The sequence below is a fragment of the Bos taurus genome, chromosome 9 (assembly GCF_002263795.3).
Source record: "Bos taurus isolate L1 Dominette 01449 registration number 42190680 breed Hereford chromosome 9, ARS-UCD2.0, whole genome shotgun sequence".
NCBI classification, from domain to species: Eukaryota; Metazoa; Chordata; class Mammalia; order Artiodactyla; family Bovidae; genus Bos; species Bos taurus.
In genome coordinates this window covers 7,728,802-7,749,514 of record NC_037336.1, presented here as the reverse complement: position 1 = coordinate 7,749,514, position 20,713 = coordinate 7,728,802, and the positions used below count along the sequence as shown (strand labels likewise).

General features: G+C 39.8%; 1 protein-coding gene across 2 annotated transcripts in view; it reads right to left on the bottom strand.

Annotated features, from left to right (window-relative positions):
• ADGRB3 (adhesion G protein-coupled receptor B3) overlaps positions 1 to 20,713 on the bottom strand; it is an 886,492-nt gene that overhangs the window by 497,708 nt on the left and 368,071 nt on the right. For both annotated transcript variants that reach the window (XM_024996868.2, XM_024996869.2), the window contains exons 7-8: positions 15,155 to 15,319; positions 14,518 to 14,682 (exon numbers count right to left, since the gene is read on the bottom strand). In XM_024996868.2, the coding sequence (XP_024852636.1) occupies positions 14,518 to 14,682; positions 15,155 to 15,319 (330 nt within the window). The remainder of the gene's footprint in view (positions 1 to 14,517; positions 14,683 to 15,154; positions 15,320 to 20,713) is intronic.

Genomic DNA, 20,713 nt, shown 5'->3' with positions numbered 1-20,713 from the left:
TGCCCATTTACCTCTTCTGGATCCCTGACTGCTATTCCCGCAGCCTGTGTGGGGCGCCCCATCTATGAGGTGAACTCTATGGTGACTAGCTTGGGAGAAGAGGGATGGCATGCCAGACGCCATTTTGAACAGTGCCCGCTGACCACTTCTGGATCCCTGACTGCTGTTCCTGCACCCTGTGTGGGGGGTCCCATCTACGAGGTGACCTCCATAGTGGCTAGGTTGGGAGCAGTAGAGGGATGGCGTGCCAGACGCCATTTTGCAAGTGTGAAGACCCTGAAGGGGGCCTGAGCTAGCAGGGCTTCCATCAGGTATGCAGATGCCAACGTGGGCTGATTTGTGCCGAGGCATACCTTAAGGGCTGTGTCCTATGGTGTATAATGTAAATTTAGGCTGTGTGTTCCATGCTGTAGATTCAGTAGAACAGCTCTATCGCTAATCCTGTTGGGGCCGCCAACTGTCGCTCTGTTCACACTGCTGAAAGCAAGGCGTGAGCTAAGAGGCTGGAAAGTCTCTCCCCACAACAGTGTATAAAGGCTGTGTCCATGATGTGCTACTAACCTCTGACACTCTTGCAGATTTACAACACTGTGAAAGCATTTGGAATCTTGTGGGTGAGCTGTGAATGCCCTCCTCGAAGTGGTAGGCCTGGCGCCTGTGGGGTTTTCTGAGTCCTTAATAAAAAAAACCCATGGGGTAGAGTTGCCCCTTTGGAGGCGTTCCTGCAATTTCACAAGGACAGATGGTGGACTGGACTTGGCCAGGCAAGATAAAGGCACTCCACATATGGTAGGTGGTTTTCTAGCCCCATGAGGGCAAGGACTACAACATGAGTTCCAGGCGATACCTGGCATTGGGTTTTGCTATGTATTGGGGATGTAACTGTTTGTTGTTGTAGCTAATGCTGCTCCAAGAGGTAAATCCAAGGGTCAGTGTCACTCACCAAGGGAATATCACAGAAGATGGACTGCATGTAGAATGTAAGGTGAGGGAGCTTAAAGAGGTGGACTGTGGGGAGAGGGCAAATAAGCCAAGATGGTGTGGTCAGGCTCTTTTGCCCCATGTTTTATAATGAGATCCATTTATAACCGCTGAGAGCCTTTATAGCAGTGCGCATGTGCGTCAGGAGGTTTAGGCTACAGCTGAGCTCGCTTAAAGCACTGCGCATGTGCATCACGAGTTACCACTTGGTCACGAGCTACTTTATGTTCACCTGTATATGCTTCACCTAGAAAAGCCCGGAAGGGTTCTGTGTGGTTATGTTGTATTATGTTATGTCTGTTGCTAAGGCTGCTATTCCAGCTGGGAGAGAATAAATGTGTCTGCAGTTCCTACAGTTCCTCGCATTTTCTTCCAGCCTCTTAGCTCGCGCCTTGCCTACTGTGAGTTCAGTGAACGGTGTGAACAGCGGGACAATTACTGTCATGAAGAGTATCCGCAATACACCTAAAAACTGAACATTATATCATATTCAGATGTATAAATAGTCTTTCCAATATTCATCATTATTCATAAAGTTCTGGGATGTTACAAAATAAAATGATTTCTAATAAACTGAAAGTCATATCAGAATTATTAACTGTAGGTGTCAACAGTAAATAAACATAAAGGACAAAACATATAACTTTGTTTTTCTTCATATAAGAGCAATAATGGCAATCACACTACATCATATAAAAATAAATGAATTATTTTCTTTTCCTTCAAAAGCTCAATTTGATTACTAAGCCAAGAAAGATAAAGGGAATTTCAAGAATAACAGATGCATACTAGAAATGATAGAATCTGTGAAAGAAAAAAAGCATATGTTGTACTAAACCTGACACCTTACTCCTAGAAAGAGCAATTGCCACTTTTCCAGACACACCTACTGTTCTGCTCCCACACAGCACTGACATTTATATGTTCATATATTTATCCTCACAACTTGCCTGGGATGTTAGGTCCTTTCTATCTTACACATAAAGGTGTGTCTGGCACAGAGATGGCGTCCAATGTTGAATGAATACATGAATGCCTATATATGAGTGCGATACCTGTGAGAAATTTCTTGTTCTGGGGACAATATACTATATAAGTCATTCACAATAAACTATTGAGAAAACTGTATGCAGGTCAGGAAGTAACGGTTAGAACTGGACATGGAACAACAGACTGGTTCCAAATAGGAAAAGGAGTTCGTCAAGGCTGTATATTATCACCCTGCTTATTTAACTTATATGCAGAGTACATCATGAGAAATGCTGGACTGGAGGAAGCACAAGCTGGAATCAAGATTGCTGGGAGAAATATCAATAACCTCAGATATGCAGATGACACCACCCTTATGGCAGAAAGTGAAGAGGAACTCAAAAGCCTCTTGATGAAAGTCAAAGTGGAGAGTGAAAAATTTGGCTTAAAGCTCAACATTCAGAAACTAAGACCATCCATGGCATCTGGTCCCATCACTTCATGGCAAACAGATGGGGAAAGAGTGGCTGACTTTATTTTTTTGGGCTCCAAAATCACTGCAGATGGTGACTGCAGCCATGAAATTAAAAAACGCTTACTCTCTGGAAGGAAAGTTATGACCAACCTAGACAGCATATTAAAAAGCAGAGACATTACTTTGTCAACAAAGGTCCATCTAGTCAAGGCTATGGTTTTTCCAGTGGTCATGTATAGATGTGCGAGTTGGACTGCAAAGAAAACAGCACTGAAGAATTGATGTTTTGAACCGTGGTGTTGGAGAAGACTCTTGAGAGTCCCTTGAACTGCAAGGAGATCCAACCAGTCCATCCTAAGGGAGATCAGTCCTGGGTGTTCATTGGTGGGACTGATGTTGACGCTGAAACTCCAATACTTTGGCCACCTAATGTGAACAGCTGACTCATTTGAAAAGACCTTGGTGCTGGGAAAGATTGAGAGTAGGAGGAGAAGGGGCCGGCAGAGGATAAGATGGTTGGATGGCATCACTGACTCGATGGACATGGGTTTGGGTGGACTCTGGGAGTTGGTGATGGACAGGGAGGTCTGGCATGCTGCGGTTCATGGGGTCGCAGACAGTCAGACACGACTGAGTGACTGAACTGAACTGAATCTAGATACTAATTCTACTTCGGAGTTTAGGAGATCGTTAGGACCTATTAGAGTTGTTAGTAGATTAAGAATGCACTTTATTTGTCATCTTGAAATAATACTTTCTTGAAATAATAATTCACTGAGATGAGTGGTTTAAATGTGGGCATTTAGAACTGAGAGTTACACTGAAGAGCACCTAATCTATCTCCTTGTTCTTTATGGTTGGGGCACCAAGGCCCCCAAAGAAGAGGCTTGTCTAAGTGATGGGACTGGTAGAGGTATCAGCAGGACTGATTCTGGAACTCAGACTCATGCACATCTTCTCTGCTACCTTAATAATCTCCCTCATATTGAGTTTATATGTGTGTGTATAACATATATATATAATCTAGATTCTCATTAAAACCCGCAGGCATCTGTCTCTGAGTCATGGAATCTTTGTTTGGGTGGTTTAGCCGTTGATCCAACCTTCACCAGCCCCATATTCATAAATGCCCTGTCCTCACCCACCAATGATCTCCTAACAGCCAAACCCAACACACTCACCTTGGTCATCACTCTCAGAACCTTATGCATGGCACTTGTTCCTTTGACATCTCCCTCCTACCTGGAAACACTTTCTTTAAGATGTTAGAAGGCTCTTTTCTCTCAAGCATTTGTACCATTCTTTCTCCCTGTCTCATTCACTGCATTTTTGCAGAATAATCGACCCCTTACATTTTCCTTATGTTAAAAGCTTTCCTTAGACAATTTCAAACTATTAATAACAGTAACATTATTGAGCCCTTACTAACCGTCTTACATGAATGGACTCATTTAATTTCCTCAACAACTTTATAGGATAGAGACTATTAGCTGCATTGATCAAATGGGAAAACATGCTCAGAGAGGTGAATTTATTTTTTATTCCAAATATAGATGTATTTATTACATGTAAGATGCAGGATATAAAGTGCTTCTATTCTTTAGCATCTTTCCTCTTCAATGCAATTTTTTTTCTTTTTTTTAAAATTCATTTTAATTGGAGGCTATTTACTTTATACTATTGTAGTAGTTTTTGCCATACATTGACATGAATGTTCAATCCAATTTTTATACCACATCAATAAAGTAATCTCTAAAATAGAGAGTAATCCCATAACGTGCTGCATGAAATTTTCCATGGTTTTCCAGTCATCTGACAGGATAAAAATAACTGTTCTGGCTGTGACAGAAAAGGCCCTTCCAGCAAGCCCTAACCCATTCTCCAATTGCAATTCATATTTATTCTCCCATGAACCAGCCAGCCACATAGAATCGTAATCCTCCAGATACTCCATACAAATTCACATTTCCTTGACTTTGCAGAAGCTATATCCTCCACTTAAAATACTCACGTCCCTCCTTGATTTTTGTTAATATTCCTGTTTATCTTTAAAACACATCTTAAACTGTGGATCCTCTGGGAAGCCTCCTCAGTACCTCAATCACTGGATGTGCAAGTATTATAGCTCTTCTCACAATGGACGGAAAGCATCTGGTTACATTTGTAAACCTTCTCAACTCCAAAATTTTGCCTTTCAGGAGACTAATTATGTTTTATTTATCTTTCACCTGCTGTAATGAACTGTTATGATGTCTAGCATGTAGTAAAGATTCAAAATATGTTTGTTGAGTAAATCAGTTTTACTGAGGAAACAATATAAGACTAGTGTCATACAGTAGAACTTTCCGCAATGATAAAGGAGAATTTCACTGTCCAGTATGGTGGCTTCTAGTCAATGTGGCCACTGAGCACTTGGAGTTTGGCAAGTAAGACTGAGAACTGAGTTTTAAATATATCTAATTTTTATTAATGTAAGTTAAAATTTTAATATCTACCATCCTGGACAATACAGTAACAGATGATAATTGTGTTTCTGTAAATGTCAACCCAAACTACTATAGAACATGAAAAGGAAAATTATGTGTTAAAATGCACAGAATGCATCTATTTTAAGAAAGCTATAGCAGTGATCAATCTAACATTATCATGACGTTTGACTATTCTTTTTGCTTATCTATATACCCAGCTTCTGCTCAACATCACCTAATTAACTCTTCCTTTGTAATCTTTCACTTCACTTATACCTTTTTACTATTTTCAAACCCAAATTTTCATCTGTTCCATTGATGAAATTTGAAATACATTTCATGAAACTTGATGCTATAGCTTTCAGTTTTCTTTCCTGATTCAGTCTTGACATAAGTCAATGATAGAGCCATCTGCACCCTGATTTCTTCATTTCCAGGTAAGGTTTCTGAAAGTTTCTCACATCCATTGTTATTCCCAAGAGCGTCCTGCCCCAGTCCACCTTGGGAGTAAGAAAATCTGGCAATTACAAGTACCCACCGATAGCTCAGATGGTAAAGAATCTGCCTGCAAAGTGAGAGACCTGGGTTCGATCCCTCGGTTGGGAAGATCCCCTGGAGAAGGGAAAGGCTACCCACTCCAGTATTCTTGCCTGAAGACTTTCACTTTCCCCACTAGATGGCAAGAGTGGGCCAACAGGGTGAAACAGTTACCCAGCTCACACCTGGAACTGATGAAGTTCAAAATCAAGGTGGGCTAGGATCAGTGCTCAATTTTTTAAAAAGGTACATTACTTGGGGGAAACTTCTCTCCATAAAAGTGCAACACTGAGCGATTTAAGGAGCATCAGTTACAAGGCTCTACAGCCTTGCTCCTTCTTCAGCTCCTCCGCTTCCACTCTCACTGCCCCCTGGAGACTTCTCCACTTCAGGAGGACCCCACTCTAGAGCCTGTGCACCTCTTCTTTCTGCCCAGGACACCGCCCAGCTTCCTTCCCTAAACCTCCTCCTGGCTCCTCTCCACTGCCTTCAAGCTCCTCTGTAACCTGTCTTCTCAGAGACAGCCTGCCTGCCTGCCCTACATATCCAGTCCTTCCTCTGCCCTTGTGTTCTTCAAGACACTCCTAACCACATACATCTGCATGATTTTCTGCTTTATATATTATTTTTTGCCTCCTCCTGGTAGAATGTGAGCACCATGAGGAAAAGGATTTTTGTTTCATCCTTAGGACACATAGCATTTACAGGTCTGCTAAAAGATAGTGGAAAACTACTCCCTGGTAGCTCAGTTGGTAAAGAATCCGCCTGCAATGCAGGGGACCCCAGTTTGATTCCTGGGTCTGGAAGATCCGCTGGAGTAGGGATAGGCTACCCACTCCAGTATTCTTGGGCTTCTCTTGTGGCTCAGCTGGTAAACAATCTGCCTGCAAAGCAGGAGATCTGGGTTCGATCCCTGGGTTGGGACGATCCCCTGGAGAAGGGAAAGGCTACCCACTCCAGTATTCTGGCCTGGAGAATTCCATGGACTCTGTAGTCCATGGGGTCACAAAGAGTCGGAAACTACTGATCGACTTTCACTTTCACGACTACACACACACAGGTATTTTTAACCCAAAGCTACCAAATATGCTCAAAAGGTCTATTTTCCCATTACTCCAGTGCCTAAGATGACAGAGAATACAGATGATTTTGCAAAGTACTGAGGACTCTGTGTATGTGTGTGTGTGAAATAGGTCAGTAGTAAATAATAAATTTCATTTAGAACCAATAAGAGTGAGCAGTTAGTTACTACACTTTTCCTAAAAATTAGCCAAAATGGGTTTCCATGGTACTGGATAATTACAAAAATTGATCTTGTATGGCTGTGCCTGACTTGGTAAGAGTCCCGGGGACCCTATTCAGAATCCTCTGATATGATCTGCATATAGTCTAACTGGTTAAAGAAAAAGCTGATTAAAAAGCTATTTTTCCAACCACACCACTCAAGTAAGTACTAATTCCCATTTGCCTATGACAATCACAAGGGGGTACTTCAGCCAATTCAAAAACAAAAAAAAAAATCACAGTAACTTTATAAACCCAGAGAAGTCAACAAACTTTGTTCTCTGCCCTGCAAATTCATGAAGCTTAGCATTCATCATGCTTTTTGTACTGAGTTTCTACTCAGTACACAAGTGATAAGAAAGGAAGATGCCAGGGGAATCAGAGATTCAAAGTTGCAAACTGGTCCAGGATTCTCAGCTTTTTAGAAGGAATGTCGAATCCCTCAGCTGTTTTAAATATTTCATCAAAAGTTATTTGACATCTTTGAAGATTAAATCTTTAAAAAAAATTAGTTCAGAAAATAGTTATATTGCGGCTCATACCTAAAGCAGAACAGTGTAGACAGTAAAATGACATTTTATTTTTCTTCCATCTTAGGTTGATGAAGTTCCCAAGAGTGAGAATCTTTCTGGGGTCGCCTCAGTGGCAGGTATGGAACTCATTCATTCTATAAATATTTGAGCCTCTATCATGCCCCAGTCTCCTTGATAAATACTGCACACACACAAAACCAAACAAGAACAGTCAGGGCTTCTCAACTCCATGATAGTGAAGAGCGAGAAACTGCAATGCAGCTGGGCGCCCACTATGATTTGGGGAGTCTGGGCTGCTCTAGGAGCACATCAGGGGAGGACTTCCTGAAGGATGATCAAGTGGAAGTGTGAAGGACAAGGAAGTGCCAGCCAGTGAGGATGGGGAAGTCCTCGGGAACCCTGTGCAGCAGGATCAGCGGGGAAGGAAGAGCCTGGCCCATCCAAATCTTGGGGAACCTTTCAGGATGGCAAGGAGAACTGGGGATGGTCAGAGAGGGGTTACTGCAGGAGGGGGACAGGGTGAGATGAAGAGCTAAAAGAGGGCTTTGAATTTAAGGGGAGGGACACGTATTGTCATGTTTTGAAAGCCGTCCAGGCAGTTTGGAGAGTGGGTCGAGGGAGAGAGACACTGAAGTCAGGCACGCCTGTGACAATTGAAATGGGGTAACCAGGGAAGTAGGGCTGGGGGATCACAGGAAGTGGCCAGGGAAGTGGGTGGATTCCAACCCCCTTAGGAGGATGGCAGGCTCTGCTCCACAGCTCATGTGGGAGGTGAGGACAAGAGAGAGAGCAAAGATGGAACTCGGGTTTCCGGGAAGAATGTCTGGTGTGCTCTGCCCTGAGTTACAGAACACAGGGAGGATGCGGCTTAGGAGAGATGCTGAAAATAGTTTTGATGTGGAGTTACCTAAGCACATCCTGGCATCAAAAAGCTGGCTGGTGCATTAAACTAAAGTGCAGGAGAGAAAGAAAAGCTGGAAATAGAGATTTGTGTTATTTTTTTTTTCTGTTTAATGCTACCTGTGTGCATTTTGTAAATTATGAGATATATAATTAGTTCAGGCCACGGTTCTGTGCTCAAAATAAAAAACATATTATTGTGTAGCAATGTGAACCATTTGCTTTTTTATGCCTCAGCAAAATGGAACCACGACTCCGTTTTATCAGCTGAAAAATCCCACTGTTTACTCTCACTAGTGTAAAGATATAAAAACCCATCTGTAAGATACAACTGTACTTGAAGGCACAAGTACACAGTTAGCATGCTCCCTTAAAACAAGGTAGCAATTACCTAGTGATTAGCTGTTAATCTGTCTATTCAAACTGATTTTCTGTCTCTTAAAAATAGCAAAAATTATACAGGACTTAAATCAATTTGATGTGGAAAATTAGTTTTCCCCACTTATGCTAGAATTTCAGCATTAAAGAGAAATTGATTCTACACTGCAGAGCTGCATGCAGAAAACAGAAGAAAAAATATGCATGATGCATGACCCCACATTTCAAATCTGACTTGCTGCCAACTCTCTAACTCTAATGTTTCAGGAACCCCCTATCCTGGGGGTGCAGAGGTAAATGAGATCGATTCTGCCTTTGTGCTCACACTGCTCTAATTCAGCAGCGGAACCAACACATATGAAGACTTCATGGTGCTGCTAAGGTATGAGGGAAGAAGATGGGTATTTATCAAATATGTTTCTTAAGAGCCTTCCTTATATGGAGAATGACTATTATCAGTCTCAAGCTGATACACCGTGACAACAGCAATATTTACACACCCCTATGAATCAGGCAGTCTTCCAAGTGCATTAAATATTTTTAATTCAAATAACTCTCATAACAACCTTCAAAGTGGCTGCAGTTATTTTCGTCTCTGTGATCATGGGGAAAATAAGGCTGAGAGAAATCGCTCTGTGAGGAGGTAGTAGACCTCAGTCCATCAAACAGCTCTTTCAGCCTATACCACTTAGAAGTCTGACTTTTTAACTTGTTAAACTTGTCTCTAACAAGGACACAATATTTGTATTGATAGTGATTAATTAATCCCCAGTCCTCCCCCTGGGAATGGAGGAGAATGTAAGTCGATATGAGGCCAGACTCCATCCTCCTTCCTGATACTTCCCTGATCCAGATATTACACAGCTGTATGTGTGTGCACAGAGTAGCTCTGAGCATGGAGACAGGCAGTGAAAAAGCACCTCTGCTACAGAGGATATGTGTCCTTGAGGCACACAATTCACCTCAAACGGGTTCCGGTGACACCCCAGTTCTTCCTGCACCAGGACTGTACAACCATGTGCTCTGCATAAACCATTCTTCCTTGTCCACAACAGCTGGCTAATTGCCCTATGTTTCTCTTTTATTTTGGTTGAAACAAGAGTTGGGTAAGGGAATGTGAAATGCATTACCTGTATTTTTGTTATGAGCAGATTTCAGAAATAATCCCTCCTTACTTACGAAGTGTGAATACAATAAAATCCTGCAATCTTATTAAGGGGATATTGCAACTTGCAACAGTGTGGCTGAGGGTGAGAACCATTTTCCATTCTTTGCTAGTTTTGTCACTTGTATTTACTTACTTATACTCAAGGCCAGTGCAGCCTACTGGGTCATCCGCAGCATTGCCACCAACACCTGGGAGCTTGTTAGAAATGCAGATTCCCAGGCCTAGACCAGACCTACTGAATCAGAACCTTGGGACAGGACCGGCCCATGAATCTCCATCTTAACAAACTCTCTGGGTGATTATTCTGTCCACTAAAGTTTGAGGTGCATGTATCTTTTTGAATTATAGCTTTGTTTGGATATATGCACAGGAGTAGGATTGCTGGATCATGTGGTAGCTCTATTTTTATTTGTTTTGAGGAACCTCTGTACTGTTTTCCACAGTGGGTGCACCAATTTACATTCCCACCAACAATGTGGAAGGGTCCTCCCTTCTTCACACCCTCTCCACCATTTGTTATTTTTAGTAATAGTATTTTTAACTATGGCCATTTTGGTGTAAGGTGGTATCTCACTGTAGCTTTGATTTGCATTTCTTTAATAATTAGTGATGTTGAGCATCTTGTCATATGCCTGCTGGCCATCTGTATGTCTTCTTTGAAGAAACATCTATTTAAGTCTTCTGCTCATTTTCTGATTGGGTTGTATTTTTTTGTTATTGAGTTGTATAAGCTGTTTGAACATTTTTGAAATTAAGCCCTTGCCTCCTTTGTTGAATACTAATTGTCCATAGGTGTATGGGTTTATTTCCAGGCTCTCTATTCTGTTCCATTGATCCATATGTCTGTTTTTGTGTCTATATCATGTTGTTTTGATTACTGTGGACTTGTAGTATTATCTGAATTCTAGGAGGGTTATGCCACCTGTTTTTAAATTTTTACTCAGGATTGCTTTGGCAATTCTGGGTCTTTTAAAGTCCCATATACATTTTAGGATTATTTGTTCTAGTCCTGTGAAAAAATGCCATGGTAATTTGATAGGAATGCATTAAATCTATAGAGCGCTTTGGGTAGTATGGTCATTTAACAATATTAATTCTTCCAGTCTAAGAGCATGGGATATCTTTCCATTTCTTTGAATCATCTGCAATTTCCTTTATTAATATTTTATAGTTCTTAGCATATTTTTTCACCTCCTAGGTCAGGTTTATTACTAAGTGTTTTTTGATGCAATTTTTTTTTAAGAATTTCTGTTTTTCTTTTTTTGTTTTAATATAAATTTATTTATTTTAATTGGAGTCTAATTACTTTACAATATTGTATTGGTTTGCCATATATTGACATGAATCCACCACAGGTGTACACGTGTTCCCCATCCTGAAACCCCCTCCCACCTCCCTCCCCATACCATCCCTCTGGGTCATCCTAGTGCATCAGCCCCGAGCATCTTGTATCATGCTTGATGCAATTTTAAAAGGGATTTGTCAACTAAAGTTTGAGGAGCACAGCTCTGGACAATTCAGAGAGGCACTCAGAGAAAATAAAAACTCAAAAAATGCAAGTATGGTGATATTTTCTTCCTACTAAAAGAAAGTTAGTCAGAAACCAAATAAGTGGCTCTGAATATCTAGAGTTCAGAATCACAATAACTGCTCCATCTCTGTTTAAGTTGCTATTACAAAGATTTTCTCAGCACATTCCACCTGCAAGCTTTGCTCATCATTTGTAGACAAAGCAATGGTGACTCCAAGAAGAACATTTTGTATATAAATTAAGTGTAACATCTGCCTGTGAATGGCAGGTTCCAAGTTCCAATTTAGCAACCACTGACTAAAGATTCATGGATCCTAGAACTGGGCTCTGGGTAGAGCAAGCCCTTCCCTGGAACAGAGCAGAGAGGCCTTGTGAAGCCTAGGCTAACACAGGTGAATCCAGGGGAAAATTGGGGGAGAAAAAAACAACCAAACAAAAGACTAAAAATAGTACGTTTTCACATTGTAGCAATATAACAAAATTATTCCACTAGTTTAAGCCAAAAAGCTTGGGTATATAACGAGACTGAGATCAGTAAAATCATTATTTGGTGAGTTTGATCAATTTAAAATTTGGGCAACTTAATTATCTCCCCTGTAGCTCTTTTATTTCTTAACTAGCAGTAGTTTTTAAAATAATAATAGTTTTCTCGTTCTCTTTCTTATGAAGACAGGGACATTGATGATGCTCTTTTTAATACTTTTTGTTTATCTATTTACCAGGAAAGAAATATCCTAATCTTGTTAGGAAAATATTTCATATTTTCCATTTTTAGTAGATGTCATAAGAACTTTTGATTAAATCCAGATAATTAATCGTTATTTTCATTAATTACCCAGAGATGTGCATATATTATACTTTACTTTCTTGACAACAGAGGGTCTCTTGGCAAACTTGATTAATTTGTTTTGTATCCAAATTAAGTTAAGCATAAAAATAAATACTAATTTGTTTCCAGCAAGATGAATAAAATTAAGAATGAACAATACTATAAATAGCACTAGAAAAATCAAATTATTTCAAGAGAAACCTTCAGCTTTGACAAAACGAGAAAAAATGACTTAGCAACTGTTAAGATAATTTGAAAGCTTTCTCAATTTATATTGCCAGTGTGCAAATTAGGAGCAATCTAGTGGAAGAAATTAGAAAACCTAGGCTCCTAATTATAAAAGGAATATATACTGACCATACAGAAACAACTGCTCTGAGTTGAAAAGCCAGTATATCGTATAAATAAAGTCCACTGTGGAAAACTAAGTTATTTATTATCCCTGCCTTTTTGAAAAAAATAATCTGGAGATGACATTGATGTGCATGGAAAAGTTAAAGGATAAATAATAAAAGAAACCTACTTTTATTTTGATAAAATTTCTATACAGAGGCAGAAGTATTGTTGAAATTAGTCACATTATAGTCCCATGTTAATGGACAGTGTGATTTGTATGAAGGTGAAAGATAAGGATATATTTTCAAAAGCTTGGTCCATATGATTATCTTTTTACCCCTGTACAAGCATTAATTTGTGAACTGTTTAGCTAACTCAATAATTCATTTTAATTAAAAAATGTTAGTTACATACTTGGAGATGATTTAAATCATAGTTTTGAATAGAGAAAAATGAAAGTATCAAGGTTAATGTCAAAAGTATATATTTATATAATCTAAAAAGTGTTTACATTTTTATATAATTTTTCAATCTCCCCGAAATCATGAAAGCCAGCAAATAAGCCTAGCAAACAAGGTGTAATATCTTTTTTTGTAAATAGGTATGTAAAATGTTTTCCAAACAGCAGGTGGCAATCTTTATAAATCTGGTTACAAGCAGCACCATCTTCTATCTGTATTTGCAGATGAAAGTCAGTGTTAAAGGACTGGTTAAGAACCTTGGCATGCTCAGACTAGTTTAGATAACTTCAAATATTAAAAAGGGTCTTATTTAATTATGCTTACTGTTCCAGTGAAATTTCTCCCAGGGCAAAATAAATGCCTTTGTTTAATGCTTCTTAATTTTTATGACGCACAGGAGAAATTTCACAGTGCTAATTTGTGTAGATATCCTTCTCAACAGAATCCTCCATGCTGGTTACTTCTTATCATTCAGGATTCATATGGCTTTAAGAATGAACAAAACTAATTTTAGATTTTTTAAAGCTCTACAAAGAACACAACTGACTTATTGTTGCCCTCAGAGTCTAGTTTCTGTTGCTATTATCTCTGAACCATGAAAAGTCTTTAGAATTCTAAATATGGAGAAAAAGAAAGTTTTGATCCCAGATAACTCTTAGAATTCATTGAGTTTTTTCTAAATTGAAGTAGTCATGTTAGATAAGAGACAGAAATCCATAGTTGTCTGAAAAGAAATCTCAAACAGGTGCAGTCATCACACTCAGCAGGACCAGACAGCCAGAGTTGGCGAGCTTGCCCACAATTAACAATGGCAACATCAACTCTAATTGGGTCTTCGAATCTCTAAGTTCAGAGTTTTATACACAGCAATGAAATCTTAAAATTCCATGCTATTAGCTTTTCTGTCATGTTTACAAAATTTTGCCAATGATATCATTCTAAAATCCTAATTTTCACTTATTTATTGAGTCTTGAGTATTAACAGTGTTTTATGAAATATACACACTCATAGGAAAGAGTCTCTGTTCCACATGAACTTTCAGATATATGTGATTGATAATATGGTCAATTTCTGACCTTTCCTGTATGCTATGCTTATGTGTAAAATCCTCTAATGTAGCAATACTTCCAGGTTTTCTCTATGAATTAAGACCTGATGCTGTCATTTTAAAGTGAGTTCCTCATAGGGATTTCCTTTCACAGTGAGAATGGGGCAGGTAAACCGAGGTGTCCAAGGTCACACATCAGGAGGATTAACAGTGAAATTTACAAGTTTCTGAGTTTCAGTCTTATATTTGTATTTTCTCACGTATCTATTTTCTACTAAATAATCTAAGGCAACTTGTTCTCTCAGTAAACAATATTTCATAAAGATAGTTACAAAAATGATACCCCAAACTATTAGTAATTTTAAACATGTCTACCCATGTTATTGTTCAATATGCCTACTCATTTTGCAGCAAACAATTTAAAAACATACAGAAAACAGTCTATGACACAGAAACAGAGGAAACTTCATACATTAGGGAAAGAAGGGAATCACCATTTATCAACACCAATACTTTAACTGAGGAAACATTATCTTTAACCAACGGCAATATTTTTCATCTTTTTTTTTTTTTTTTGAGGGACCAGTGTATGTCCCCGGGGACACTGAGCGCACTCACCAGGACAGCGCTGCTCACTGCATCTTCGCACTTCCTCGCCTGTCCCTTCGCAAGGCTGCCCGGTCACGGCCGCGCCCTGGCAGGTCCTCATCCTTCTCTCCCAGCCTCCATCACAGGACCTGGAGCAGCCACTCCAATGACCCCATTGATTCCACTGCCCATTGGCTGAAAGAAACACACCACCATGGTCAACAGCAGAAGTGCAGTGCTAACCGCTTTAGGTATTCAAAAATCTGAGGACCACGATTGTTCAGTTTTCATTAGTCTACCACCACAAATAACGTATACACAAATATTTGACTTTCTGGCCAAATTTAGAGCACTGTGATGAACAGAAGCTTCTATAGGTTTGTCAGGATCTGGACAAATGGACACTGAGTTTTAAAAGAGTACAAGTGCAGCTCTAGACTTCATCGATTTACATCAATATTTAGTATAATCTAATTAATTTCATCTAATTTAAGAAGCTGCTGAATTTTGTTGCCTTCTTAATACAACATACAGTAGAATGAGTTTTGGTACAATTGGCTTCATTGAGTAGAAATGTATAATGATCGTTTATCCCATGACTGTCCTGCATGGCTCTGTCACAGAACTTAATGGCAGGCATCCTTAAAATGCAATCCTCAGGCCTCACCTGTGCACTCGGGGTTGTAACACTCTCTGCTCTCTGCCCAAGGCCCCCTGCACTCCGAGCCCCCGTGTGCAGCTGCAGTGCACAGCCGGCTCCTCTGCTGGGTCCCATTCGAGCAGGTCGCCGAGCACTGGCTCCAGGAGCTCCACTCCTGCCACTGTCCATCGACTGCAAGGCAGAAGCAGAGATGGTATGAGGAGGTTTCCAGGAGACAAGGCTGTACACAAAGTAGACACAGGTCTTTACTGCATTTTTCAGATGCTGCACTTGTGACAAATTAAATTCTTTAGTGACCTTGTGTACAGCAAGTGTATCAGTGCCCTTTTTCCAACGACATTTGCTTCCTGTGCCACATTTTTAGTAACTCTGACAATAATTCAAACTTTTTATGATTATTATATTTGTTATGGTGGTCTATGATCAGTGATCTTTGATGTGAATGTTGTCACTGCCTTGGGGCACCAGGCACATACAAGACAGGGAACTCAACAGATAAGTGTTTTGAATGTGTTCTGACTGCTCCACCCGGCAGCTGATCCCTCATCTCTCTCCCTCTCTTTGAGTCTCCCTATTCTCTGAGACCCAACAGTAATGAAATCAGGCCAATTTGCAGAAGGAAATGGCAACCCACTCCAGTACTCTTGCCTGGAGGATCCCATGGACGGAGGAGCCTGGTAGGCTACAGTCCACGGGGTCGCAAAGAGTTGGACACGACTGAGTGACTTCACTTTCACTTTCAAAGGCCTCTAAGCATTCAAGTGAAAGGAAGAGTCATACATTTCTCACTTGAAATCAAATCCCAGAAATTAATAAGCTCAGTAAGGAAGGTGTGTTGAAAGCTGAGGCAGGCCAAAAGTCAGACCTCGTGACAGTCAGCCAAGTTGCGGATGTAAAGGAAACTCTTAAAGGAAATTAAATGTGCTACTCTTGTGCACACTGGAATGAACAAAGCCTTCCTGCTTATACAGAGAAAGTTTGACTGGTCTGGAGAGAAGATCCACACCACCATACCATTCCCATATGCAGAAGTCTCATCCAGACATAACAGGGCCCTGAAGTGAAGTTGCCCAGTCGTGTCTGACTCTCTGTGACCCCTTGGACTGTAGCCTACCAGGCTCCTTTGTCCATGGAATTTTCCAGGCGAGAGTACTGGAGTGGGTTGCCATTTCCTTCTCCAGGGGATCGTCCCGATCCTGGGATTGAACCCAGGTCTCCCACATTGCAGGCAGACACTTTACCCTCTGAGCCACCAGGGAAGCCCAAACTCCCTTCCATTCTATGAGGGCTGAGAGAGGTGAGGAAGCTGCAGATGAAAAGTCTGAAGCCGGCAGAGACGGGCTCATGAAGTTGAAGTAAAGAAGCTGTCTCCCTAACATCAAAGTGCAAGGTGCAGCAACAAGTGCTGATGTAGAAGCTGAAGCTAGTTATCCAGAAGATGTGGCTCAGATAATTCATGAGGGTGGCTACCCTAAACAACAGATTTTCACTGTATACAAATAGCCTTTGACTGGAAGAAGATGCTGTCTAAGACTTTCATATTTGGAGAGGAGAAGTAAATGCCCAGATTCAATACTTCAAAGGACATGCTGACACTCTTGTTAGGGGCTAATGTAGCTTTAAACTTGAAGCCAGTTCTCATTCACCATTCTGAAAATCCTAGGGCCCTTAAAGTATGCTAAATCTTCTCTCTCTGTGTTCTATTAATGGAACAACAAAGCCTGCATGACAGGACATCTGTTTACAACATGGTTTACTGAATATTTTAAGCCCACTGTTGACCTACTGCTCAGAAAAAAGAATTTTTTTCAAAACATTACTGCTTATTGACAATGCACTTGGTTACCCAAGAACTCTGATGGAGACAATGAGACTAATGTTGCTTTTTCATGCCCGCTAACATAATGTCCATTCTTATGGATGGAGATCAAGGAGATATTTTGACCTTTAAGTCCTATTATTTAAGAAACACATTTTGTAAGCCTATAGGCACCAGATATAGTGATTCCTCTGATGGATCTGGGCAGTGAAGAAGAAACCTTCTGGAAAGGATTCACGATTCTAGATGCCATTAAGAATATTCATGATTCACAGGAAGTGCTCCAAACACTAACAGAAGTTTACAGGAAACTGACTGCAATCTTCATTGACTTGAAGGGGTTTGAGACTTAAGTGGAGGAAGTAACTGCAGATGTGGAAACAGCAAGAGAATTGGAATTATACGTGGAGCATTAAGATGTGACTGCTGCTGCTACTGCTAAGTTGCTTCAGCCGTGTCCGACTCTGTGCGACCCCATAGACGGCAGCCCATTAGGCTCCCCTGTCCCTGGGATTCTCCAGGCAAGAACACTGGAGCGGGTTTCCATTTCCTTCTCCAATGCATGAAAGTGAAAAGTGAAAGGGAAGTCGCTCAGTCATGTCCAACTCTTAGCGACCCCATGGACTGCAGCCTACCAGGCTCCTCTGTCCATGGGATTTTCCAGGCAAGAATACTGGAGTGGGTTTCCATTGCCTTCTCCCAAGATGTGACTGAATTACTGCAATTTCATGATAAAATTTGCAGGGTTGAGGAACTAGTTGTTATATATAAGTAAAGAAAGTTTCTTGAAGTGGAATCTACTCCTGGTGAAGATGCTGTGAAGATTATTGAATGACAACAAAGGATTTAGAATATGACATAAACGAAGTTGATAAAGCAGAATAGAAGTTTGAGAGGACTGACATCAATCTTGAATGTAGTTTTATTATAGGCAAAATGCTATCAAACAGGATTACATGCTACAGAAAAATATTTCATGAAATGAAGAATCAGCCAACGTGGGAACTTTTCTGTCTCATTTTAAGAAATCCACTTCCATCTGAGCCCTCAACAACAACCACCTTGACCAGTCAGGAGCCACCAACATGTGGGCAAGACCCTCTACCAACAAAAAGATTACAATTTCCTGAAGGCTCAGATGGTGGTTGGCATTTTTTAGCAATAAAGTATTTTAAAATTAAGGTACGTACATTGTTTTTAAGACATAATGTTATTATGACACACTTAAGAGAATACAGTATAATGTAAACATAATTTTTAGGTGCACTGGGGAACCAAAAAATTGGTATGACTTACTTGATTGTGATATTCCCTTTATTGAGGTGATCTCGAACTGAACCTGTGATATTTCTGAGGTGTGCCTATAGAAGGTGAAACCAACCTTGAAGATGAAGGCCAACCAAGACACTCTACATGAATCCAATTAGATGCTATTACCCTCAAAACAACTATTACCTCATTCTTCATTTCTATTTACTTTTATGTGTCTATTATTTCATTTATTGATTTATTTCTTCAAATATATTTATTGACCACTTAAAAAGACAAGACCTTGATTTTGGAGATGGGGACAGGTAGCAATGAATATAATAAATAATGATAATTACAGAGCTCATATTTTAGAAAAGGACTCCCCAGAACAAGTTGAACAGTTAGTTACATGCCATATAAGTTAATTCTATAGCATTGCTGCAAAGGATGATTTCAAGACAGAGTGAGACAAGAGTTTTCAGGGTCTTGGGAGTCTTCCCTGACAAAGCAAGTTTTCAAGTGCACTTGAAGGATAATAGGAAGTCCCTAAGAAAGCGCTTATTCCATGAAGATACAGAGGTGCTAGGCGGGACTGAATAAGGGGCATTGTGAGCATCACCCAGACAGCCAGGTGAATAACTACCAGGGAGGTCAGGGAAGAGACAGGGGCCAGATTTCAAACTTTTTGTAACCATGTTAAGGATTTTAGCTCTTTGCTCCGATCGTTAAGCAGCCATTGGAGAATTTCAACGGGACTCGGATCGTATCTGGTGCAGGAAAGCAGAGGAGGGTCTGAGCTGGAGGAGGAAACCTGCCAGGGTGGCATCCTGGGGAGATCAGGGACGCGAGGGAAGGGCCCTGAGCAGAGAGAGGGCCAAGGGGACTACCCAGGTGTCCAGGCTGGGATAGAATACAGATGGCTGAGCCTTTCTTTGGAAGTTCAAATTGAGATGCATTTATTTATTCACTAATTCAAATGACTACTGAGAATCTTTCAGTCACCAGACACTGATAGGTGTTACAAGAAATACTAGAATTTGAATTCCAACCCCTCAAAAATCTTTTAGAACTCACCAAAGGAATTACTCTATGCACACAAATAAGTAAATAAATAATGAAAAGCAATACCAATTTAACACAACAATAAAAACACTCAGAAAACTCATCACATCTACTAGGGGGTAACTGTGTTAGACTACTATGGTAAGATTTGGATGGTTTAGACAAAGGAGAAGCGTTCATAAAGGTATAATCCCATAGGCCACAAATGAAAAGTGAGCAAAGGAACCAGGCAAAATATTTACCTGAAGGCAATAACTAGCATATAAGTGTTAAAAATGCACCAGGATATTACTGTCCACTTTTTTCCAATGTCATTCCATTGCTTTTCATCTATTTCATAAATCCGAAGTTATAAACTAATGCTTCTGTGAAGACCCACCCTGGCAGAATAGGAATGAGTACTTTCAACCTAATTTCAGATTGTGCAGGGAGCTATTAAAAAGAAAGTTATTTAATATGTATCTAGTGGTACTGTGTGATTTAAAAAATCATAAAAGGCCAATTTAATCATCCCATTCATGTCATTAAGCATCTCACTTTTAGCACCTGACACAGTCTTATTGACTATATAATCCATTTGCCAGACAAAAAAGAAGTCTAGTGAATCCATTTCCTCTAGATGCTGGCTTTGAAGATGAGTGTGTTTTCCATTTCAGAAGTTTGCTTTTCTAAGATAACACTTATTAAGTCTGCATTCAGAGGAGAGAGGTTTTTAAAAAATAAGATTCATACCTGCACTGTAGATACCACCTATTTGGCCAAAAAATGTACAGGTATTCAACTTACTGAGAACATTCAGAAAGCAACACAGAAACAAAGATGAATTAAGTGATACCAATCAGTTTAGTGCTAAGTGACTAGAATAAAGGAATATCTGCTATCCTTAAGAATTCTGCTTTAAAGTAAAAAATTTAGTAGTTTTTAGGAATGTAACAGTTGTACACTCACTACAAAGAAGAGAGGGTAAGTGTCTACAGCTAAGAAGATGTACATTTAGGAATGAGTGAGATAGACAAAGAGTAGATAATTCAGCAGGGGGCTATATTATGGGTGAGGAGAGAAAGTATCTTGCTGAAGACATATTAGACGTATTAGAAAAACAGATTATTTGTGAAGTGTTTTGCTCATGAGAAGTTTTTCTGAAAGACTGCATAATCATTGTAAAATTTTTTTTAAACATTTTTAATCCATACATTTGTAATATTATCTCAGTCTTTCTGTAAAAGTACACATTTTATGTTGTGGCTGGAGTTCAAGAACGAGTTAAATTAGATATTTGAGGGAATTTTGAACTTTGACACCACTATAAACATCAGCAAAACATACACTTTACAGGAAGTTTTGTTTATAAGTCAGTTACAGAAAACAAATAATAATGAAAATGTATCAAGTGTAAGTTTTCGATGTTTTATTTTACACTGAGAACTAGAAGT